General features: G+C 42.0%; 1 protein-coding gene across 1 annotated transcript; it reads right to left on the bottom strand.

The window, feature by feature from the left end:
• Nucleotides 1–1146: 1146 nt before the first annotated feature.
• ccdc22 (CCC complex scaffolding subunit CCDC22) lies at nucleotides 1147–21349 on the bottom strand. The gene is made up of 16 exons (XM_080733638.1): nucleotides 20934–21349; nucleotides 19993–20170; nucleotides 11360–11492; nucleotides 10510–10616; nucleotides 9052–9136; nucleotides 8239–8408; nucleotides 7608–7814; nucleotides 5856–6047; nucleotides 4684–4803; nucleotides 4207–4323; nucleotides 3833–3934; nucleotides 3406–3513; nucleotides 3072–3167; nucleotides 2744–2803; nucleotides 2571–2645; nucleotides 1147–2399 (listed from the first exon to the last, which is right to left on the bottom strand). Exons 1-16 carry the CDS (start codon nucleotides 20981–20983, stop codon nucleotides 2286–2288), a joined length of 1914 nt encoding a protein of 637 aa, XP_080589764.1. The 5' UTR covers nucleotides 20984–21349; the 3' UTR covers nucleotides 1147–2285.
• Between the last annotated feature and the right edge of the window lie 1104 nt (nucleotides 21350–22453).

Here is a 22453-nt window from a genome sequence, read left to right as displayed (position 1 = left end):
AGCGTCACCGGGAGCGATGCGGGAGGTGACGCGATGGACCAGAGCTAACACACTCCTTGCCTGCCAAACTACAACCTCCTGCCAAACTACAAGTTTTGCCTACAAAACTACAAGGACCCCCGGAGCTCCAGGGACCCCTGGGGACCCCCAGATGTAAAAAATGACCAAATGTGCAAAAATGACCAAATGACCACCCCAACGGGGCTGCTCACTGGGAATTCCCGGGGACCACCGACTCCTGGTGCTCCAGAACGGATGCAAAAGTGGTGGCGCCCCCAGTGGAGGGCCCCCTCCACTGCAGCTCACATAAAATGCCGTAACTCGGGCTAGGAGCGTCCGGGAGAGCCGGGGCCGGTACCTATTCATCCACCAAGACAACTCGGAGGCCCCACCCCTCATTTCTCACATGGCCCTCTTCTAGCGCCACCATGAGGCCGATTCTTGCAAAACACATTTTTGGACACTGCTCCTACAGATTTTGCCCTAAAATCACACAAATCGGCACACACTATGTCTACACTCATGTCATCAACATGGATCTGTCCCATATAGCGCCACCATCAGGCCGATTTTTTCAAACACATTTTTGGACACTGCTCCTACACATTTTGCCCTAAAATCACGCAGCGACCTGACGGTCGATTATCTCCCGATTAGGGAGTCTTACTGGTGTTAGTGTTTGTGTTGAGGCAAGTTCTAAATTCTAATCCGCCCCTTGACTGACGAGAACTTTAAAGAACACACAGTGTGTTCTTATTCTTAAAGTTCTCAGTTGACTTGACACCAAGATGATGATCAAGACGATCAATAGAAAACGTTAATCAACTGTCAACTGATCATGTCACCACAGAACAGCCACAGACTACTGCTGCTGTCACGCGTGATCACAGTACAGAACTGAGGGAGGAGACACCATAGTTATTGAAAAACAACTTGAAATAGGATAGTGTCTTTTCAATTTCAAGTTGTTTTTCAGCAGTGAGGGAGAAGATGGGCATGCATTCCTACAAAGACAACGTATACTTTTGCTAGTTTGCAGTTCTCTTATGTTCCCAAAGCCTTTGTGAATAAAATCTTCATAACAAAACAAACTCTTCTGCAATGGCAACCTTTATGGAATTAACAAATAGCTTTACAAAGGTCAGTTGATGGACATATAGCACATTATCTGCAGATTCAGTATCATTCTCATAATTCATTTGTTCTATTCTAGACCACATAAAGACATGGAAGTCAACGCAGGGCTCCAATGACAAAATAATACTGAGCCATGGACAGAGACTTTAAGCAGCATTTGATTTCAAGGCATGAGTATAAACTACACAAGTAATGTCCATCCATACGATTCTATTTCAGCACGAAACGTGGCACATTCCTCAGCACCCCCAGTATAATCCATGGTTGTATGACACCACCGAATTGGTCAGCGAAACCTTTCACCGGCAACTGTAAAGCATGATTTATACTTTGTTGTACGATGGAGCATAAATCAGGCTTAAGACTAATGCAGTGCACTGGAGAGTACAATGGAATTGCTATGATTCCCAACAAAGTTACACAATGTATCTGTGGTAATAGAGACAAAGTAGGTCCCATACAGAAAATAAATTAATTCATTATTAAAGTGTGGTAATGTAAGAATATTTTAGTGCTAATGTAATAATTAGGATCTCAAATCTTTTTGAGACGGTACCTCACAGACCCCTATGACTCATCATAAACAAACACTGTCTGTGACTGGGCAAAATAGAACTTAACTGGTCTACATTCGATTGATCCAATCACAAACAAAATGAAAAGGGAACAACAAGAAATTTGATTTACTGATGGTTGAAAATCAGTGGGAATGACTGCTGTATTACAAGTCCCAAATTTGCACGTTGATCATCAAGTCTTGTGGATGAAAAGGATTTGATTACAATCAAAATATGAACTACTAAAAACTTTTGAATAGAAAAATGTCTAAGAGCATCAGTAACTGTAACTGGACAACCACATGACCAGGTACCAGCCATTTGTAAATGCATCAAAATGTCATCTTCATCCAACATGGGGGGTTGTTCATTAAAAATGTCAAGTCAATTTCGGTAGAAAAAAAAGAATCAACTTTTATTCCTAAATATGCGACCAAGTTCTCCAATGGCAGTAGAGGGAGGTGGCGATAAACAGCAAATGTTTAGATGTGCAGATTGAGGTCTGCTCCGTTGAATCCACACAGGGCAGGCAGTCTACGGCTCAGGGCTATTGCTCTGTTTGGCATCCATCACCTCACTCAGGTAAGGTGTTCAACCCTCTCTGATTTTGGCGGCCAGTGCAGAGTTCTCCTGTCGAATGGCCTTGTAGTCCTCCAGGATCTTCTCCAGGTTAGCCACAGTTTTATTACTATTCTCGGTCTCAATCTGTGGAAAACATTCCATTCCATTACATTTAATTACAGATGCTGGTGAGGAAATGATATACAAATATGCTAAAGCCTGATTTATACTTTGTTTTATAAGTATGCCTAAGTAAGTAAGAAAGAGTTACTGATCTATCTGCAACAAGGCAGGATAGAGGAAAGGAAAGTGTACCTGCTCTTCTAGATCTCTGATCTCCCTCATGATCGTGCCAGTATCCTCAATTGTTTGGATCAGCTGAGTGCAATTCTATAAGGGGATGAATAATAGATAAGCAACACAGACTTTTAGATGCAACGTTTGACATGTTAACCATAGCATCAATGTAACAACAAGCATGACCTTACTTCGTGCAAGGCTGCCAGGTACTTGTATGATTTGCGGACGGATTCATCTTTCTTGGCATCCTAAAATTCATGAAACAAACATTAATAGGTGGTTTACTCCAGACACAATGAAAGCAATGACCAACTGTAGCTGACTTAAAACTGAAATTTGAAGTTAGTTATACTTTCATTGATCCATTGAGTTTCCCCCCCCCCCCCAGTCCTTAAAATGACTGAATGGAACATTATTTGAAATATCAATGGAAAAGAACACAAATCAAAAACCTAATTATTCTGGAGACAGACAGTAAAAGCACACCAGAAGTCTTTATAGTCCTTGATCTACTACCTTGAAGACCAGCTCATCAGTCACAGCAAAGGTCCTGTCAAGTTTTCCTGTTAAGTTGTTGATCTCCTTCTGCAGTTGCTTGGTATCTGACAAGATCTACACGCAAGAAAGACAGAAGCAGTCTCAGATACTACACTTCATGATGTTCCACTAGGTTTTTGCTCTCACAATGGAAACATCAAATAAGAGTTGAGGTCAACATTTGTTAATACAGTACATGACATGTGCATTATCATGTCATAAGATAAATGCCACCTTTACCTTTTGAGAAAACATTGACAACAAGTATTTTTGGAACATCACGCTTATTTGTAATTCACATGTCAAAAAATACCTTCGTAATTTCCTCTTTTTGTTTCTTGATGTTGCCAACAATCTCAAGAATCCTCAGTGTGTACGCTGAGCGCGAGACGTCTTTAGGAAGATTCTCAATCTCTGTGATCTGATTGTTAAGAAACACAACACAATATCAGGGGTTAGGCACACTTTAAGCAATGCGCAACTGCAAGAAAAAATGTAAGATTCATCCCCCTGGCCAGTGAGGGAGTCTTGCGCTTAATTTCTACTCCATCATATGATAGTGTCGGTCTGTCTCTTGCGAACCAGAACCAATTTACAAGCTCACAACGTGTCACAATGAGAGGTGTTGTGAACTTGTGGATCGGCTCTTGTCGGCAATGACACTGTCATATGATGGTGTCGCCACCAGACCAGTGCCTATAGTGCCTTCTTTTGAAATTAGACTCAATTCAGTTAAGTACCAGTTGCTTGTACAATGTTTCCTTCTTCTTTGCTTCTTCAGCAGATTGACGAATTTTGTCGTGAAGATCTTTGATTTCAGACAGCTTTCTGGACGATTCCATCTGTCGGATGAAGCAAGGTTATGGACACAATCATTTTGTGTACTCAAAAGACACAAGTGAACTCAGACTCATTGGTGCTGTAAATTCAGTTCACTTTAACATGAGTGCACATTGAACTGAAACTAAATGCTAGCAATTGTGTAATAAAGAGCCGTATGAACAGTTTAACAAGATAATGTTTATTTATGTCTATTCAAGAAATAGGAACATGTACTGTTATTATTTCTAATGCAACAACAAAATGTCATTTTAAGGTGATTGAAAGGACTTACATCCCGGTTACTGCACAGTTCCTTGAGTCTGCGGTGCTCATCTATAAGTGGAGCACGGTGTTTCTCCCACTGCGATGCAAGGTTCACCACTCGCTTAGCACTTGCCTCTACAAGGCCCTGGTGGTGAACACACACACACACACACACACACACACACACACACACACACACACACACACACACACACACACACACACACACACACACACACACACACACACACACACACACACACACACACACACACACACACACACACACACACACACACACACACCTTTAATACACACATTTTACGTTGAACATTATTTTATCAAATTTAAAACTTATAATTTTATAATTAAAGGACACCTCCCAAAGAAAGTTGATCCCTCGGTGGGAATCAAACCCAGGACCTTCTAGCTGTAAGGTGACAGCACTACCGACTGTGCCACCGTGCTCCCAAGAAAGTTGATCCTTGCTGATTAGTGTTCCTACCTGAAGCTTTGACAAGTTGTTCTCAGCGTCTGGCAGCAGATCAATGGTCTGCTTCTTCACCCGCACGCTCTCCTCCTTCTCCTCATTCCCCAGATCTCTCTGCTTCAACTCATCAGATACCTGCACCCAAACGTCAAAGCTGAATGGAGAGTAAAATCACTTTTCTTTTTGCCTCTATCTAACCCTACCTACGTTGCTCTTTTTATGAAGGTATTTTGCTTTCCAGTTATTGCAAGCTATCAGAGTATCTTCGGGGGGCGGCATAGCTCAGGGGTAGAGAAACCGACATTAGAGCACGAAGGGTTCCCAGTTCGAGTTACTGTCGAAGAGTCCTTGAGCAAGACTCTGAACCCATAATTGCTCCCGGTGAGTAGGTTGGCCTTGCATGGTTTCCTCTGCCACCGGTGTATGAATGTGTGTGTGAATGGGTGAATGTAATGCACAATCTATGTAAAGCGCCTTGGATAAAAGCGCTATATAAATGCACCATTTATTTTCCTCTGAATGAATAAAACAGTATATAAAATATACATTTTTTAGTGGTTAACTAATTATATACAAAAGTTGTGCTAGCTATTAAATCATAAAGGAGATTAACTATGAGACACAGAAAGGTACTTGACCATTTGAGGTGTCATACATTTATCGGTAGGAAAAACAAAATAAAAACAATGCTTGGGCCTACGGATATCCTTATATGCTTTGGGCACATACTATATATGCTGTATAAAAAGATTTCTGTACCCAATGACATACCGTACAACAACGAACGCAAAGTATCGATTCAACAACAAATTATGACAACAAAAACATGTTTATGGCTCACTGCCAGCTCAGAGCCATACATTCTGCTGACCCACTAGTTCTCAATGTCATGTTCAGAGACCAACAGAACCCTTATAGATCTGTAACTTTGACAGTGTAAAAATGGAACCAAATAGGTCCATTTGGTTCCATTTCTACACTCTCAGAGTTAAATTAACACTGATAATTTTACAGAGTAAATTGGGTTTCCCCAAGATTAAAAAAATGATACATTTGTACCCTTGAGTTACAGACGCGTAAGGGTCCATTTTGACCCCTGTTGTCCCCAGACCACACGTTGAGAAGCAGCGTGCTAATTAATCGCCCATGTGACAGCTGAGCTGTGCAGACAGTGGTGAGTGTGTCACCTGTGAGATGGTGACAGTCATCTGCTTCATGTCTCCGGTTAGCTGGCTGAGGTGGAGTGATAAGTGCTGGAGCTGGTCCTGCAGCGATGTCAGCTCCTCCTGTTGGCGCGCCTGGACGTCTTCTTCTGACTGGTGCCCGCTGGACAGAGAACTGGCTGCTGCAGCCATCTGTTGGACTGCCTTCTCAGGCTCCTGCAGAGGACACACAAACACACACAGCATTTTAGGTTATGAAATAAATCAGAAATTCACAATTGACAGCCGATCTACAACCTCACAACACAGCGCAGCAATGCGTTGTGAGGTGGGAAGTGCCAACTGGCCAGTGGTGTGATATCGATTTTTTAAGTGGAGGCCCTCTAAATTCATGACGTCACGTGCACACGCATGCCTGCCACTCGGTGCTAGTTGAAATACTGTATTCAACACACAACATTTTAATGTAATTATATTTCTTATTATTCAGTTACATTGTTAATTTGTTGTTTTTATTTTATTTTCAATTAATGTATTTTCCTTTAAGTTTTATATAAAATAACATTACATAGACTTTACCCACACACAGTGAAGTCTGCTAGTTTCAGAAACTCTCCCTCCGCTATGCAGCTCTGACAAGGTTACACCCCACATGTCTCCTTTCCGACATGTCTCCATTCCGACACTAACCCCATCTCTAACGTAAGGGTTACACCTCGCCACTCCGACATGTCTCCTTTCCGACATGTCTCCATTCCGACACTAACCATATCTCTAACCCTTACCCTAAACTTAACCCCTATGGCAGTGTCGCCACTCCGACTATAATAAGTCAATTTCGGAGTGGCGCCATGTCGGAATGGAGAGCGACACACCTCTGACAAAATGAGCGATTTAAACTCTTTATTTCAACACGCTGCAAAGTTTTTCTTAATAATAAGGGAAACATAAGAAAATCTGCAAAGTAAATCGTTGCCAAGAAATTTCTTCACCAATGTGTTTCTAAAGGTGTGTAATAATATGTACTAGAAGGTTGAAATTGAACTCCCGGGGGAAGCTTCATAAAAAACTGATGAAAGTTTGTGTCCCATTAACTTTACTATACAGGAAAAAAAACAAAGAAAATAAATATGCTTTAAGTAGTATGTGAGGGGTTGTGACCAAAGTTAGTGTGGTCACGACACTGTACGAGTTCTTATCTCAACAAATTCTCCCTATTCTTTGCCTGAGTCTGCCTATGGATGTACAGTATAAGGGAGGTCCAGAGCCTGCCGACTGCACTGTGCCCAGTGTGGTCGGACTCTTGAGTCTTATATCCTGATTATATAAGATAGACCTCGATTCAACCTTTCAATGTACTTTATCTTTAGTCCTTCTAAACCGATAAGCTTTCTTTCTCGGTCGCGAGCGGTGTTTTCTTTTCCGGGTAAATCGTTTATTTATATTGCTCGCTTGCAGACATCTGTTTATAATGACAAAATACTCTCCACAGTGTTTGTGTCCCAGCTGGCTCAAAGGGGACTTTGGATAACTAAATAAATAATCTCGTTTCGCAAGACTTCAGAAAGTACAAACACTGTGGACAGTATTTCGTCAACAACATCTACAAAATGAAAAGATATTTGAACCATCCAAATAAGCGATTTACCGAAAAACCCCACCACTTGCGAATGGAGATTTATTTTAAGAATCTGATTCCAGCATGCCTTGAGGTTTCAGGTTTTGTATTTTGTAGATATTAAGTATGTGTATATGATAGATAGGAGGATTATTCACCTGAGTGAAGTTAAACTTCTGAGTGTGTGTGAAGTGGGATCCCTTGCTCAGAATGCTGTCACTAGGGGCGGAGCCTCTAAAAGACTGTAGCAGCTCTGATAGGTCGGAGCTGGAGCGCGGGGCACCGTCTGGTTGAGGCTGGGCCGCAGTGCGCAGCTGCTCCTCGATACGCTTGTGCAGACGGGCACGTTTCCTGGATCGGTATTCCTGTCGAACAAAAAGGCAGCAGATTAGTGACTGACTGTATAATCAATACATTTAGAAATACATCGAAAATAAAATAGGCGATCTACTATGTCTTCTATTTCTGAAATTATAAAGTGGGTTGAGTGATCCGTTTTTTAAATATATATTGTATATATTGATATGCAGCTGTCTTTTTTATATTCTGTGCCGGTTTTCTTTTATATGGACCCATGAGTCTGAAACAAAGATAGTAAAATTGCACTTGTTGGCTGTATATTTTAAATTTTATCAAGTTGCCAAAATCTAACCACAGTTGAACAGCTCTGGAAACAAACATCTTATCTATTCGTTTACATTCCATGGCAAAAGGGTCACATGCAAACAACCATTACCATAAGAGAGAGAACATGTAGTATGTAATGTAATTACGTATATGTGAGCGTACCTCCGGCGTGAGGCGAGATAGGAGGCCCTGACTGTTCCACTCGCTCTCCCACTCCTGAGAGGCACTCAGCTCAACTGCATGCTGCTCTAGCAGGGAGGCTGCCACAGAGGCATGATGGGAAGGCTGAGCGGTGACAGGAGGAAGTAGGTTTCTATGGTAATCCTTTACCTCTGCAATCAAGACACAGAAAAACATGCACGGGGTGTCATTTCATTTCCTTCGACTTTGTATGTATTTTCTCCACTTACGCTAAACTGTGAGTGTGCTTTGTTTTAGTTTTGAGGCAGTGATGTTGCTAGGTTTTCAACATCAAAAAGGACTTTAATTTAAACAAATAGTGGCAAATAGCTACTTGTATGTAGTTAATAAAGGACAGCATTATGGATTTACAAGACAATCTCAATCATCTCATCAATAATGCCAGAATGCACAGCTGTGGAGACTCCACCACATGCAGCTCAGCAGTGAAATGATTGATAGCAGGAAGGATAGTGTTGTATGCATCCTGGGGATGCAGTGATGCTTAGTTTAATGAGTCCTTTATTAAAAATATGCGTCAGGGACGCAGGATGCAGGGCTAGTAGCATCACTGATGAGGAATCTGCTTGGGCTGGGGCAGTTGTACAGAGCCAGAAAGTAGAAACTAAAGCTGCAGAGTTTTCATTTATGTTACTACTGTTAATCTAAATCAAACCATTCGTTGTCCTTGTTCAAAATGAGGGGGATCCTTTGCGACATCATAAAAACACCCCAGAAAGGATTAAACTTTACTAAAAAGTTCAAAAACAAACATCTGTGCAATAGGAGGCAAACCTTTTAAGTGCGTCTTCCCTGGATCTTCAGTGCTGTATGGTAAACTTAGGGGCTGAGCATGGTAGCTGTGAGATGGCCCTGAGTTCTATAGGGGAAAAAATATGGTAATTCTCAATAGTCATTCACCACGGTAATGTCCACTCCAGAGGTGGAAAAACAACCATCTATAACTACTTCTGTGGAGAACTGACACTAGGGCTGTCACAATTACTACATAATCGTCTAATTGTGATTTTTTTTTAAATAATCGTGATTATTTTTCATAATCGTCATAATCGTTTCCATGTTGAAAAATGTTCATATATTTAAAAAAATATATAAAAAAATAGTGGAAATAGCAGATCTACAAGCTCACAACGCGTCGCGTTGCGACGCGTTGTGAGCTTGTAGATCAGCTATTTCCACTATCAATGTTATTTTTTAAGTTGTCAAATATGTCAGTAATTTTTTGTATATTTAGGTTATGTGTCATGATTGCCATGTGCAGCTTCAAAGCCTAAAAGCCAAACAGAAATGTAATTGTCAACGACAAAAACACAATTAAATCGTTAATCGCCAATTATTTGAGTGACAATTAATCGTCATGTAAAATGTCATATCGTGACAGCCCTACACAGCAGTGAAATTAGTACAGCTGCCGCTAACAAGTAATTATACTTATACTTGGGCGTAATGACACATGCTTTATTGGATTGTATTTTGCCTTTTATTATTGACCTGTGCACCCTATGCAGTCTACAAGGTTCTCAAAATGAAGGGGAAGATGGATGTAATATTGTTCAAAAGTTAATTATGACTGTCATTAGTCAAACTTTCACACTGCAGCAGAATACAAAAATAAATAGATCCAAGGCATTGACTTTTGAACCAAAGTGCACCTTCCAAAAATGTTTTTATCATCACTAGTAGGAACACTGTAACTTTCCTATTTTTCTGTTTTCATTGAAAGCTGAATATTCTAGACACACCCACATCAGGAATGCCACATTCACATTTGCCAATACTCTGGAGTCTCCAGTGCTGAAAGTTACCATGATGAAAGTTACGTTTAATGCTACCATCTAGTGTAAAGAGGGTGAAATTACATGACACCAGACTACCATAAATTAGCCTACATGAGAGGTAGGCACACTGGGCATGTGTGGAGACACGGATATAAACCAGGCTTAGGTGTCGTTCAGACGACAACGATCAGAACAGAAAAAACGTCAAAGCGCTGTTGCGTTGGCACTTTTTTATTCTGACTGCATTTACAAACGAGATGCATCAGTGACTGAGAACACTCAAGTGTGCTGTACTGTGCATGCCATGTAGCTCGTCTAAACAGACGGTATATCTGACATTTTATTTCTTTAGAAAACAGCGTCGTCTGAGTGGCACCTTAGAGGCAGATGACATACCGGTATCCACTGGTCGTCACATTCATCCGGTTATTTATTCAACAGAGAGATGTTTTACCTGTGTTTTACAGAGGAGGGGCAGTCTGCAGTTGGGTGGAAGCCAGGGCAGTGCTAGCTGGGCTTTGATCTGAGCTGCGATGGCTCGCTGGAGGACCACTGATTTACCTGGAGGAGAACAGCAGAAGGAAAGATCTGATGAAGTACACAGTAGATGCTTTTCTAAAGAAAAATGCAATGCTGGAAGGTTCACAGTTCAATCCCAAGCGCCACCTGGCTTAGTGTGTAAGATACTTAACCTGATGAGCAGGTTGATGCCTTGCACAGCCATAATATGCCATAATATGCCTCATGGCAGAGACCTACACTCTGTCTCTGACTACCACACAATCAAACTCATAAGACACCACATGGTTTTTTGCATACTTGATTAACCTGCATTTACTGTCTGATGCCCTTGGCTGCACCATGGGAAAAACTAATGAATGAACAGATGGATGACGAATGAATGGATAAGATAACAGTGCTTCTCAACCATTTACATTTTAATGACTCCCAGTTTGAAACAAAGTGAACAAATCCATTTGTGAACTCTGAGTTACAAATCCATAACGGTTGAGAACCAGTAAATGGTAAATGGTGCATACTATAGCACTTTTATCCAAGGCGCTTAACATAGATTGTGCATTACATTCACCCATTCACACACACATTCATACACCGATGGCAGAGGAAACCTGCAAGGCACCAACAGGCTCACCAGGAGCAACTAGGGGTTCAGAGTCTTGCTCAAGGACTCTTCAACATTAACTCAGAGGGAGCCTGGATTCGAACTGGGAACCCTTCGTGCTCTAATGAAGGTTTCTCTACCCCTGAGCTACGCCACTGAGATAACAGACAGGCTGGAGTACCTGCGGGTTGGTCTGAGGACTCGGCACTCGCTCTGGGCAGCTTCTCCACCAGGAACATCAAAAGGGAGCGGATCTCTGGCTCGTTGCTGTACAGAAAGGTCTGGTAGCCTATCTCTCCTTTGTAGCCAAGGTCCTATGAAACATCAAACATCAAAACATAAAACATCATACTAATTATTTGTTGCTGTACACAACAGTATATTTTTCATACTCTTACCTGTAACTATGTAACCTTAACTGCTGTGTCGCCTCTAGGCGACTGATTTCCCCCGTGGGATAATAAAGGTATCTACAGTAAGACTCCCTAATCGGGAGATCAAATCATAGCATAAAGATTCTGATAAAGAAGTATCAGACTGCTAAGAGCTGTTCCAAATACCTTTACTAAAGACATTTGAACCCATCCATGACCAACTTTTACCATGCAATTAACAAATATTCAGGTAACTTCGGTTATGTTTTATAACTTAGGTCTAAAATTCTAAAAGTAAAAAGTCTAAAAGTAAAAAGTCTAAAGTCTAAAAGTAAAACCATTAATGAATGTACAATATACAGCCAAAGTTGTTTATTGACATTAACATGTATTGATAGTTTGATACTGATATGGTCAGGAACAGTGGCAGGTACAGAAACTCAGAAAGTGGACTGGGCTTGGAAAGATCTGGGTGGGTGCGAATTCTCTTAAGCTTTGATATTATAATGGCCAGTGGATGATGTCAATATGACCTTGTTTCACTGTTTGGCTGCTTTCTGTAGAATGAAGACGTGTATAGCACACATGCTTTCTACTGCTGAGGCATGTCTGGTGGAATCTGGATTCACCCGGTGGCATGGAAACCTTCTCTTCTTCTTTTTTGGATTCAATATTTAATTTGTCAAAAATGTACAGAGGTACAGTAAAAAAAATAAAAGGCTAAAAGGATAACAACAAAAAAAGGTCCTGGGGACTTGTTTTGATTGTGGTCCAAATGGATCTTATACATGTGAAAAAAGCTGTCAATCTGAGTGGGCCTGAATGGGCTCAGGGTGGGCATGGGTTCATCCAGGGCAGGCCCACACGTAGATCGCACCTGGTCAGAACTGCAATGCCACATCAATTAAGAGGAGCTAAACCCATCCCCAAATGACCATTAACCCAGTAACTCCAAACTAAAGTAGGACTTAATTTGTTTAAGTTAAACAAGTGCAAAGGCATGTCATTGCATATGTTGAGTTATTCTTTTTTCATATGATCACATACATTTGTATTACTCATACTACTGTACAACAAATTAATCTTCATGTGACCCACATGACAATAGACAGTAGTATATCTCTGCTGTCAGGCAGAAACCAGTTAACTCCAAAAAAAAAGGTTCGAGGTCAAAAGGATGTGGAGCCTTTAGCAAAACCAGCTAACCCCACCCCCCTTTGGTGGAGTTGGCTGGTTTTAGCAGACAGCTTGTCAGAAGCACTTTTTAATACTTTTCATTGGTTCAATATTTCTTAACCAACATCATAGACGTAAGTGTGTTCAATAGCACTGATTTATAAAAAAAGCAGAACATTTTAGTTAGCTAGTTTCTGTCAGACAGCGACGATATCACTCTTGCCACCTATCACTACAAATTAATAAAAAACATTCAAATGCGGCAGCAATCGCTCAAAGTTAAAGCGATTCCCTGGGAGTACCAGTGTAGCCTACTCCAATGACTTTTGTCTAACTGAAGGAAGACTAAATTTGTACTCAATTATCTTTGCTACGCAGCACCTACTCGCACCTACCAAAGACTATTCTTTGGTCTAATGGTTGTCACTTTGCAATGCGCTGTCAAATGCAATCTCAAATGTGATCCTTCCCACCATTCCACATTCAGTTGCAGTGCCTTGTTAATAAAAAAGACTAGAAGCTTCTTGACATTCCTTGATTAAGGATGCACTGGAAGGGTAGTACTTATTAACTTTGCCTTCTGTCATGTGATTTCTTGGTCTACCAGAACCTCAAAGGATAGCCTAATATGATTTGCAACATAGGAGAAGGAAGACAGAAAAATAGAAGCTGCTGTTGCTCAGTCATCATATATGTATGCAATATGTGTGGCACCTGTTGAATGATCTGGTCTGGCAAGCAACTGGCAAATGTATCCATTTGTAGCTCCAAGAGTGTACAAAAGTTGTTAGTTGTAACCACATTTATTAACGGTATTTTGCAGCAGATGGGCTTCACCCTGAGAACATGTCATCACCGTACACAGGGCTGATTGCCCACTGGAGTCGCTGAAGCAAAGTGGAGGAGGTATCTGCTTCTATGTAAAACAATACTTTTTCTCTCATTCCCAAGTACCATCAGAGACTGAAGACTATCAAACTGTGCAGGAGGGAGGACTGTCAGACAATGTTCCCCCAAGTGATGGATATGCTGAGTGGTTGTCTTGCTACAACTAGACTGTATTGAAGGAGACTGATGACGATTTGGACTCTTTATCTTCGCCGGTCAAAGACAGGGATTATGTTTTCGCCCTGTGAGTTTGTCTGTAACAGCTAATCTCAGGTACCGGCGCCACTCGGCCAATTGGCATGACACTTTGCACGCACTTTTACAGTAGGCTAAAGAAGAAACTCTACCCCATGTTTTTCAAATGGGCCTCATGGTGGCTTTAGAGCAATAAGCCATGGTTCCTATGAAAGGAAAATGCATCTTTCAAATCAGAAAACAAAAACTCTTTGAAAGAGTTTTCAGTAAAGCTAAACTAGAAATCTAAAACGAGTATAATAAAGATAGAAAACAAGCTTAACTGGAAGGACAGCAGAGAGCTATTCAATTAATAATCAATTACAAAGCAAATCACATCGCTCTAGATACTAAATCCAATATGGCTAATCAGTTGAACATAATTTACTGCAAGTTTGACCCACAGCCTTGATCAGTTAGTGCAGGGGTCGGCAACCCAAAATGTTGAAAGAGCCATATTGGACCAAAAAAACAAAAAACAAATCTGTCTGGAGCCGCAAAAAGTTAAAAGCCATATATATGCCTTATATGAAGGCAACACATGCTGTTATTATACATAGCTATATTAGCCTACTATCAAAATGACTAAGTAGGCTAGAAATATATGATTAAATATTTATTTTCCCTGCAGCGCATCCTGGAGAGAATGTTGAAATGTAATATTTATTCTACACATCAGCGAGCACAAAGTAAGAAACCTGCTGTGCAGGCAAAACAGTATGAAGACTGCAGGCTTTGGTATGATCTGCTATCATTACATTTTGTGCTCATATTTTTTTACTGATATTTTTAATTGGTCCTTTGCACAGCAGAAGGTCCCCACATGTTTTAGGCCAGTTGTGATTGTGCCTAAATCCAATCAAAGTTGTCTGAATGACAACAGACCGGTTGCTTTCACATTAGCACACAGGCCCCAGTGGTGTGTTCTTATTGTAGAGAAATGACTGCATTTCCAATTCCAACTCAGTCTGTAAGGATGCTTACATTTGCTGATGACGCCACTGTAGTTGGTTTGAACTCTAATTGTTGAACAGCTTACAGGTGAGATTCCAATTCTGGTGTATACAAAGCAAATAACTTGAAATCAAATGTCTCTAAAAACAAGAATTAGTAGTTGACTTTCACAGCCTGTGTGGGGACCACCTGCCCTTGGTCATCAGCAACAGTGAAATTGAACAATTGGACAGCTACAAATCCTAGGAGTGACAATCTCCATCTTGAAATGTGGGGACACGACGACTGCTTTTCACATTAAGAATACACACCAGAGTCAGAGAGAAAGAATTTGGTACAGCTGGGGGTGGTATATGTGGTAGTGTTTTGGAGCAAACAGTGGGGTAATCCTCAGGTTTTGAAATGTGTCAGCCGAGGACAGGAAACCAGGGGGACAAATTGGTGGATCCACAATTATTGGATAATGTGATATCTCACCCTTAGCGAGGACCTTTAAAGGCTAAATTCCAGACAAAGGGCAGCCTTCAAAAGGATCCATCTAGCCCACCTAACAACCTTTAATCCCACAAAAACCTAAGAAGTATCAACGCTGTGTGTCCAAAGCATTTTCCTAGCTGAAAACCTAGGCAGTGAAGGAGCTCTCCTAAAACGCTTCCAAATGCAAATATGAAAATATTTCAACTCTGGGCTCCCAGACAAAGTCACCAGATGTCAATGTGCAGCAAAGGATAGACGCTCAGCAGCGCCACATCACACTGCTGGTGTTTCCAGCATAGCTTAATACACAGCTCTCCCTAATTCAAATCGGACACTGCGCTCAGGCAAACACGCATCTGTGGACACTGGTCCCTAAGAACAAAAAAAAACAAGTTCCACAATAGTAAATTAATTATGGGAAACACTGAATCCTCAAAGTGATGTCATTGGTAGGCAGGATTTTTGAGCGGTGGTAAACCGCTCAATAGTGGCTGTGCGTGTGTCTGTAGCCACTTTTCCTCAGCGTTTTGCCATAGCAATGTGTTTTCCTCAGCATTTTGCCATAGCAATATGTGTGTGTGTGTGGCCATATTACATCACCAATTACATCCTAGACCTATTTGTAGCCACTTTTCCTCAGCGTTTTGCCATAGCAATGTGTTTTCCTCAGCGTTTTGCCATAGCAATATGTGTGTGTGTGTGTGTGTGTGTTTGTGTAGCCATATTACATCACCAACTAGAAGCAGTGCTCTTCCGAGCACAGGTCTCCACCAGGCCACACAAATTGGCCTGTTATAGCGCCACCATGAGGCTGATTTAAAAAATGTGGGGCAGAGGTTCTGAATTAGCATCCAGGGAGTGTGTGTGCTCAGTTTGGCAGCGATCGGGCCAACGGCGCCGGAGATTAGCTGGTAACAACCAGGCCACACAAATCGGCCTGTTATAGCGCCACCATGAGGCTGATTTGAAAAATGTGGGGCAGAGGTTCTAGATTGGCATCCAGGGAGTGTGTGTGCTCAGTTTGGCAGCGATCGGGCCAACGGTGACTGAGATTAGCTGCACACAAACTGCGAGGACACACGGACACACGGACGGACGGACGCACGGACGGACGGACGGAGGGGAAAACATACTCTCCCTCAGCCTTCGGCTGGTGGAGACAATAATAATAATAATAATAACTAATAATAATAATAAATATGACGTCATGCCATGACGTGACGTGACGTGTCATGCTCGTTTCCTCGACAACACGCACGCACTATTCTAGGCTATGTACTGTAGTGTGTTCTATCCATCTGACATTCATCCTCTTTGGCAAACTATGGCCTACAAAGTACAAACAAAGTTTTAACTGATCGGTGGAAACAACAATTCAGCCTGTTATAGCGCCACCATGAGGCTGTTTTCAAAAATTTGAAGTGGCATTTCTTCCTCGGCCTTGTGGAAACGTGTGTGCACGATTTCATAATAATTGCACAGTGCGTTTGTAATTTGAGACATTTTATTAAAACCAGCCCGATCCTATAAACTTTGGAAGACAATCATGCCAATGAAGATGGAATATGGAAAATCAGATGTATCGGACTTGATCACATGACTATAGAGATACTGTGTACCGATTTGCATGATTTTTGGATAAAATCTCAAGGAATAATAGGAAAAATTGTGTTTTACATAAGTCGGCCTCCTGGTGGCGCTATAAAAGGCTGATGTGAAAAATGCAGGGAAAGGGTTTTTCCTTGGCCTCTAGGGAGAAAGGGTTTTTCCTTGGCCTCTAGGGAATGCGCTTACAAAGTTTGAAACTGATCGATGGAGTTATAGGTAAAACCACAAATCGGCCTGTTATAGCGCCACCATGAGGCTGCTTTCAAAGATTTTAAGTGGCATTTCTTCTTCGACCTAGTGGGAACGTGTGTGCGCGATTTCATGATAATTGCACTTTGCGTTTGGGATTTGAGGCATTTTGTTCCAAACGGCTCAATCCTACAAACTTTGGAAGCCAATCTTAGCCAATCAGGATGGAATATGAAAAATCGGACAGATCCGTGTCGATCACATGACTGTCGAGATACTGCCTACCGATTTGTAGGATTTTTGGACAAAATCTGTAAGAGTAGTGCACAGAAATGTGTCTTGCGAACATCGGCCACTAGGTGGCGCTAGAAAAAGCCCATTTGAAAAATTTAGGGCAGAGGTTCTAGATTGGCATCCAGGGAATGTGTGTGCTCACTTTGGCAGCGACCGGGCCAACGACGACTGAGATTAGCTGCACACAAACTGCGAGGACACACACACACGGACGGACACACGGACACACGGACGGACGGACGCACGGACGGACGGACGGAGGGGAAAACATACTCTCCCCTCAGCCTTCGGCTGGTGGAGACAATTACATCCTAGACCTATCTGTAGCCACTTTTCCTCAGCGTTTTGCCATAGCAATGTGTTTTCCTCAGCGTTTTGCCATAGCAATATGTGTGTGTGTAGCCATATTACATCACCAACTAGAAGCAGTGCTCTTCCGAGCACAGGTCTCCACCAGGCTGTGCATCCTGGTGGTGCTACTGTATAATAGGCCAATGTAAAAAGGGTGGCATATGTTCTTCACCTTAGATCTTTCATAGCAATCGGACGCTGCATGCATGATTTGAAGCATTGTGTTCCAAAAATGTGTTTTGCTAAAGTCTACCTGCTGGTGGCGCTATAACAGGCCAATGTGAAAAAGGTAGCATTTGTTCCTTGACCTAGTGGGAATATGTGTGGCAAATTTCACAGTAATCGCAAGCTGCGTTGATGATTTGAGGCATTTTGTTCAAAAACGGAGCAATCCTGCAAACTTTGTAAGCCAATATTAGCCAATCAGGATGGAATATGAAATATCAGACGGATCGGACTTGATCACATGACTATAGAGATACTGTGTACCGATTTGCATGATTTTTGGATAAAATCTCAAGGAATAATAGGAAAAATTGTGTTTTACATAAGTCGGCCTCCTGGTGGCGCTATAAAAGGCTGATGTGAAAAATGCAGGGAAAGGGTTTTTCCTTGGCCTCTAGGGAATGCGCTTACAAAGTTTGAAACTGATCGATGGAGTTATAGGTAAAACCACAAATCGGCCTGTTATAGCGCCACCATGAGGCTGCTTTCAAAGATTGTAAGTGGCATGTCTTCTTCGACCTAGTGGGAACGTGTGTGCGCGATTTCATGATAATTGCACTTTGCGTTTGGGATTTGAGGCATTTTGTTCCAAACGGCTCAATCCTACAAACTTTGGAAGCCAATCTTAGCCAATCAGGATGGAATATGAAAAATCGGACAGATCCGTGTCGATCACATGACTGTCGAGATACTGCCTACCGATTTGTAGGATTTTTGGAACAAATCTGTAAGAGTAGTGCACAGAAATGTGTCTTGCGAACATCGGCCACTAGGTGGCGCTAGAAAAAGCCCATTTGAAAAATTTAGGGCAGAGGTTCTAGATTGGCATCCAGGGAATGTGTGTGCTCACTTTGGCAGCGACCGGGCCAACGGCGACTGAGATTAGCTGCACACAAACTGCGAGGACACACACACGGACGGACACACGGACACACGGACGGACGGACGCACGGACGGACGGACGGAGGGGAAAACATACTCTCCCCTCAGCCTTCGGCTGGTGGAGACAATTACACCTATATCCTAGTCTTTTTCCTCAGCGTTTTGCCATAACAAAGTGTGTGTGTGTAGCCTGTATTACATCACCAATTACCAATTGAAGATGTTATGCAAGCACGACCACCACTCACTTCACATTGGGTGTGATTTTTGAACTATCCATAGCCCACCAATGAGACAGAGTGAGTAGATGGAAATCAAATGTGTGCCAACACTATAGGAAGCATTGGGAGAGGAGAACCAAGTTAAAATGGGGAAAATGTGCTCTTGAAGTGAATTGCTTTGTTACACCAACATTGACCATTTATAAAGAGGTAACTACTAAGCTATGCTGATTCAGAGTAAACAGCCAGTGTCCTCTTGCGCTGCCTTGCTGGCAATTGGAAACAGCATAATAAAAAAAAAACTATAAACGGCTTCACAAGAACAATGTCAGTTTAAGAGATTTGCTCATTTCTTTCTACTACAAGGAACTAAAAGTGAAATTCATGAAGTGGGTGTGAAGCTTGAATAGAATGTTCCTGTTGGGATATTTGCTACTAGCCGCAAGCAACTCTTATATCCTATTTTTAACTCTTAGATCCTATTTTTAAAAACAGAAATTAGCCTACAAAAACAAATATGTTGCTACATACTGTACATGTACTGTAATCCCCTCCTATACACAACATGTGTACCCGGCCTGAATGGGTTAATATCTGGAATCTAGAGTTGCAATACCAACTTGACAGCCCATCCTACATCCGATTGTATTAAACAACAATAAACTCACCAACATTGCAACTGTATGGAAACCGTGTATTATCCTCTATCTGCAAAGTTTTTGTTTCATAAAAATCCACCGTAGACATGTTATGAGCTATTTTCTGTCAATAAATTCTGTGCAGGTGAGTGTTAGAAGCGCTCCTTTTCAATAACCCAACGTCCTGCTGCCTCCTGCATTACGGGCATATTCGAAACAGGTGATATGCAGAATTATATATGTATACAGATACACACACACTCACACACACCCCTTTTTGATAAGAGATTTCATCTCTCTTACCTGACATGCCTGTGCCAGGCTCATGCCCACTCGGAAGCGGGCAGACATGCCGGGGGGCAGGGACGGGGATATCCCACTGCCCAGGGCTGGGTCGATGACTCGCACACATCTCACCACTGCCTCCACAATCAGCTCACTGGTGAACTGCTTGACACTTTGAATGTCATCATTCACCTCCCTGTAGGAGATATAAATATGAGCTGGATGATTCAAAGTTTCTGTCCTATTTTCAAAAACAGCATCAATATGCGTTGTGAGCTTGTAGATCTACATTTTTTGCTATTCTTGATTAAGAAGAAACATTGACATGCCCGAAATATAACACTATGGACCTGAGAGACCCGAAATAGATACGCCAGATTTAAAGTGTCTGGTGAGTGGTGACACAATCAAGTATCTCGCTCTAAAAGGACAGTCATTCACCTCAAGGGTCATCTGATGTGCTGGCTGTCAATTCACATTACTATATCCTAGAAAAGATCTGAGTCTCCACAAGAATCTTTAACCTTGTCAACCTAGCCTGCCTAGAAAAGCTCAAGACATCACATAAGTGGTTCTCAAACTTTTTCATGTCAAGGACCCCCAAAAATAAAATGACACTTATTATTACCCTGTGGACCCCCATTTGAAAAGCTATGCCAGGGAGCCAGGGAGCCCCCATAAGAGAAGTTTCCACGGCTCTAGCAGTGATTCTCAACCCTTTTAATTTCAAGAACCCCCAGTTTGACATGCATTTTGACCATTTAATGGCATTTCTATCTCTTAAACCCCAATCTAAAATCAATGTTAATTTAACTCAGAGAGATTACATACCCATAAGGGTCCACTTGGTTCCTAACTATCATTTAGCTGGGGAGCCCCTGGAAGTCCCTCAAAAACACCTGGGGTTCCTGGACCCCACTTTGAGAACCAAGCATTACATGACAAACTAGGATACTTACGTGCCGGTCTGTCTGAGGGAGTGAATCAAAATCTTATCAACTTCCTCCATTACTGATGTTTGCCACGACTGGCAATTCTCACAAACCAGCCCCCCGTCACGACGCAACAAACAGGCTTATATGACGGTGTATCTAATGCTGACAGGGTTGCTAATGATTAGATAATATTTACATCAGGGTTGTCCATTGGATTAAACTATGCTAACGCTGCTAACTAGCTTGCCTGCTAGCTAGGAAACCACCAGTCAGCTTGCTAACTCGGGTCCAGTTCATGTCTCAAGTGCTTTTAGACGTATCTCAGCTACCAATAATAATAACCTTTCGTCGCACTGAACGCGTTTTTCCTAAAACCCTTAATAAACTGCCGCTGGCCAACGTTGGCTGCAACATTCATTTCTGACATTTCTGCATCTTGTTGAGAGTAGACGACAGGAAGTCATATGGGAGGAGTGCCGCTGTGTTTCATAGGAGGTGGAGTTTTTTGCCGCTGAAACGTCGGAGAAAAATACAAGATCGAGAACACCAATTCCCGACATGCATTGCTTGAGGCAGTCGCATGATCGACAAGAGGTTTTGGCACGTGCATTTCAGAATTTGTGCGGTTGTTACAAGACCCCAGAACCCAGGCCAGGACTGACTTGAAGCAACCCTGCAACCGGGACACTAGTATGGGTTGAACTTGTTCAGAGTCCGGCGCAGTCAGCGGAGAACAGAAGAAAACATATTCGGACAGTACTTAATTCTACTGTGTAGGCCTATAATAATGCATATGTTTGTTTATGTGCAGAATTAGTCTAATTGCCTAATGGGTGGACACTGGACAGTGGTCTGGAGTGAGAATGGTCACACCAGGTGTCATTATTTCTACTAAGGATTAGGGTTAGGTTTATGCATAGTTTTACTGAAGTGAGGTTATGTTTAGGCAGCATAGGTTAGCATTCACCAGCGTTGGCAGGTTAGCATTTCACCAGGTTAACATTCACCCGTGTCAAACAAATGGAACGTAGAACAAAATGTCACAATATTGGCTCCCGGGCACCCACCCAGGAGCCAAACTCGGTACAAACACCATTCCGGGGGCCACGATAGGGGCCCTCTGGGCCATATAGTACAGCAGTCCTACAGCAAATGGACATAGGCTATAACTAGGTGACCATTGCTCTGTTCAGCACAAGGCTATAGGACAGGATTTGAAGGCTGCATAGCGGCCTGAAAATCAAGTTGAATTAAATTCACCAAATTGTATAGATGCCTTAATGGTCCACGTCACATTGATATAAACCAGTATGCGCACGCCGGTCGGCACCAAATGAACCCCACCGTTCATAGGATGCAATGGATGGCACTCGTGTTTAAAAATGCATTCCATCAAACTTTCAGATGCCGTTTTTCTCCCAGTGTGGAGGAAGAATGCGTAGGATTTTTACTGTAAATTCTCACTCTTGAAATATATAATCCTTAGTTTCTGTTGATTGTAAACAATAATTGCGATTCAAAACAGTTGTCCTTCAAACCCCACC

The sequence above is a fragment of the Nannobrachium achirus genome (genome assembly GCF_963921795.1).
Source record: "Nannobrachium achirus genome assembly, chromosome: 9".
Taxonomy (NCBI): Eukaryota; Metazoa; Chordata; class Actinopteri; order Myctophiformes; family Myctophidae; genus Nannobrachium; species Nannobrachium achirus.
This window is presented reverse-complemented; position numbering and strand designations above follow the sequence as displayed.

Coding starts and splice junctions, on each gene's coding strand:
- ccdc22 (XM_080733638.1), bottom strand. CDS start 20,983: ATGGAGGAAGTTGATAAGATTTTGATTCACTCCCTCAGACAGACCGGC. Junction 4,324..4,683: donor ACAACTTGTCAAAGCTTCAG/GTAGGAACACTA, acceptor GTTCACCACCAG/GGCCTTGTAGAGGCAAGTGC. Junction 2,646..2,743: donor ACCTGGCAGCCTTGCACGAA/GTAAGGTCATGC, acceptor ATCCCCTTATAG/AATTGCACTCAGCTGATCCA.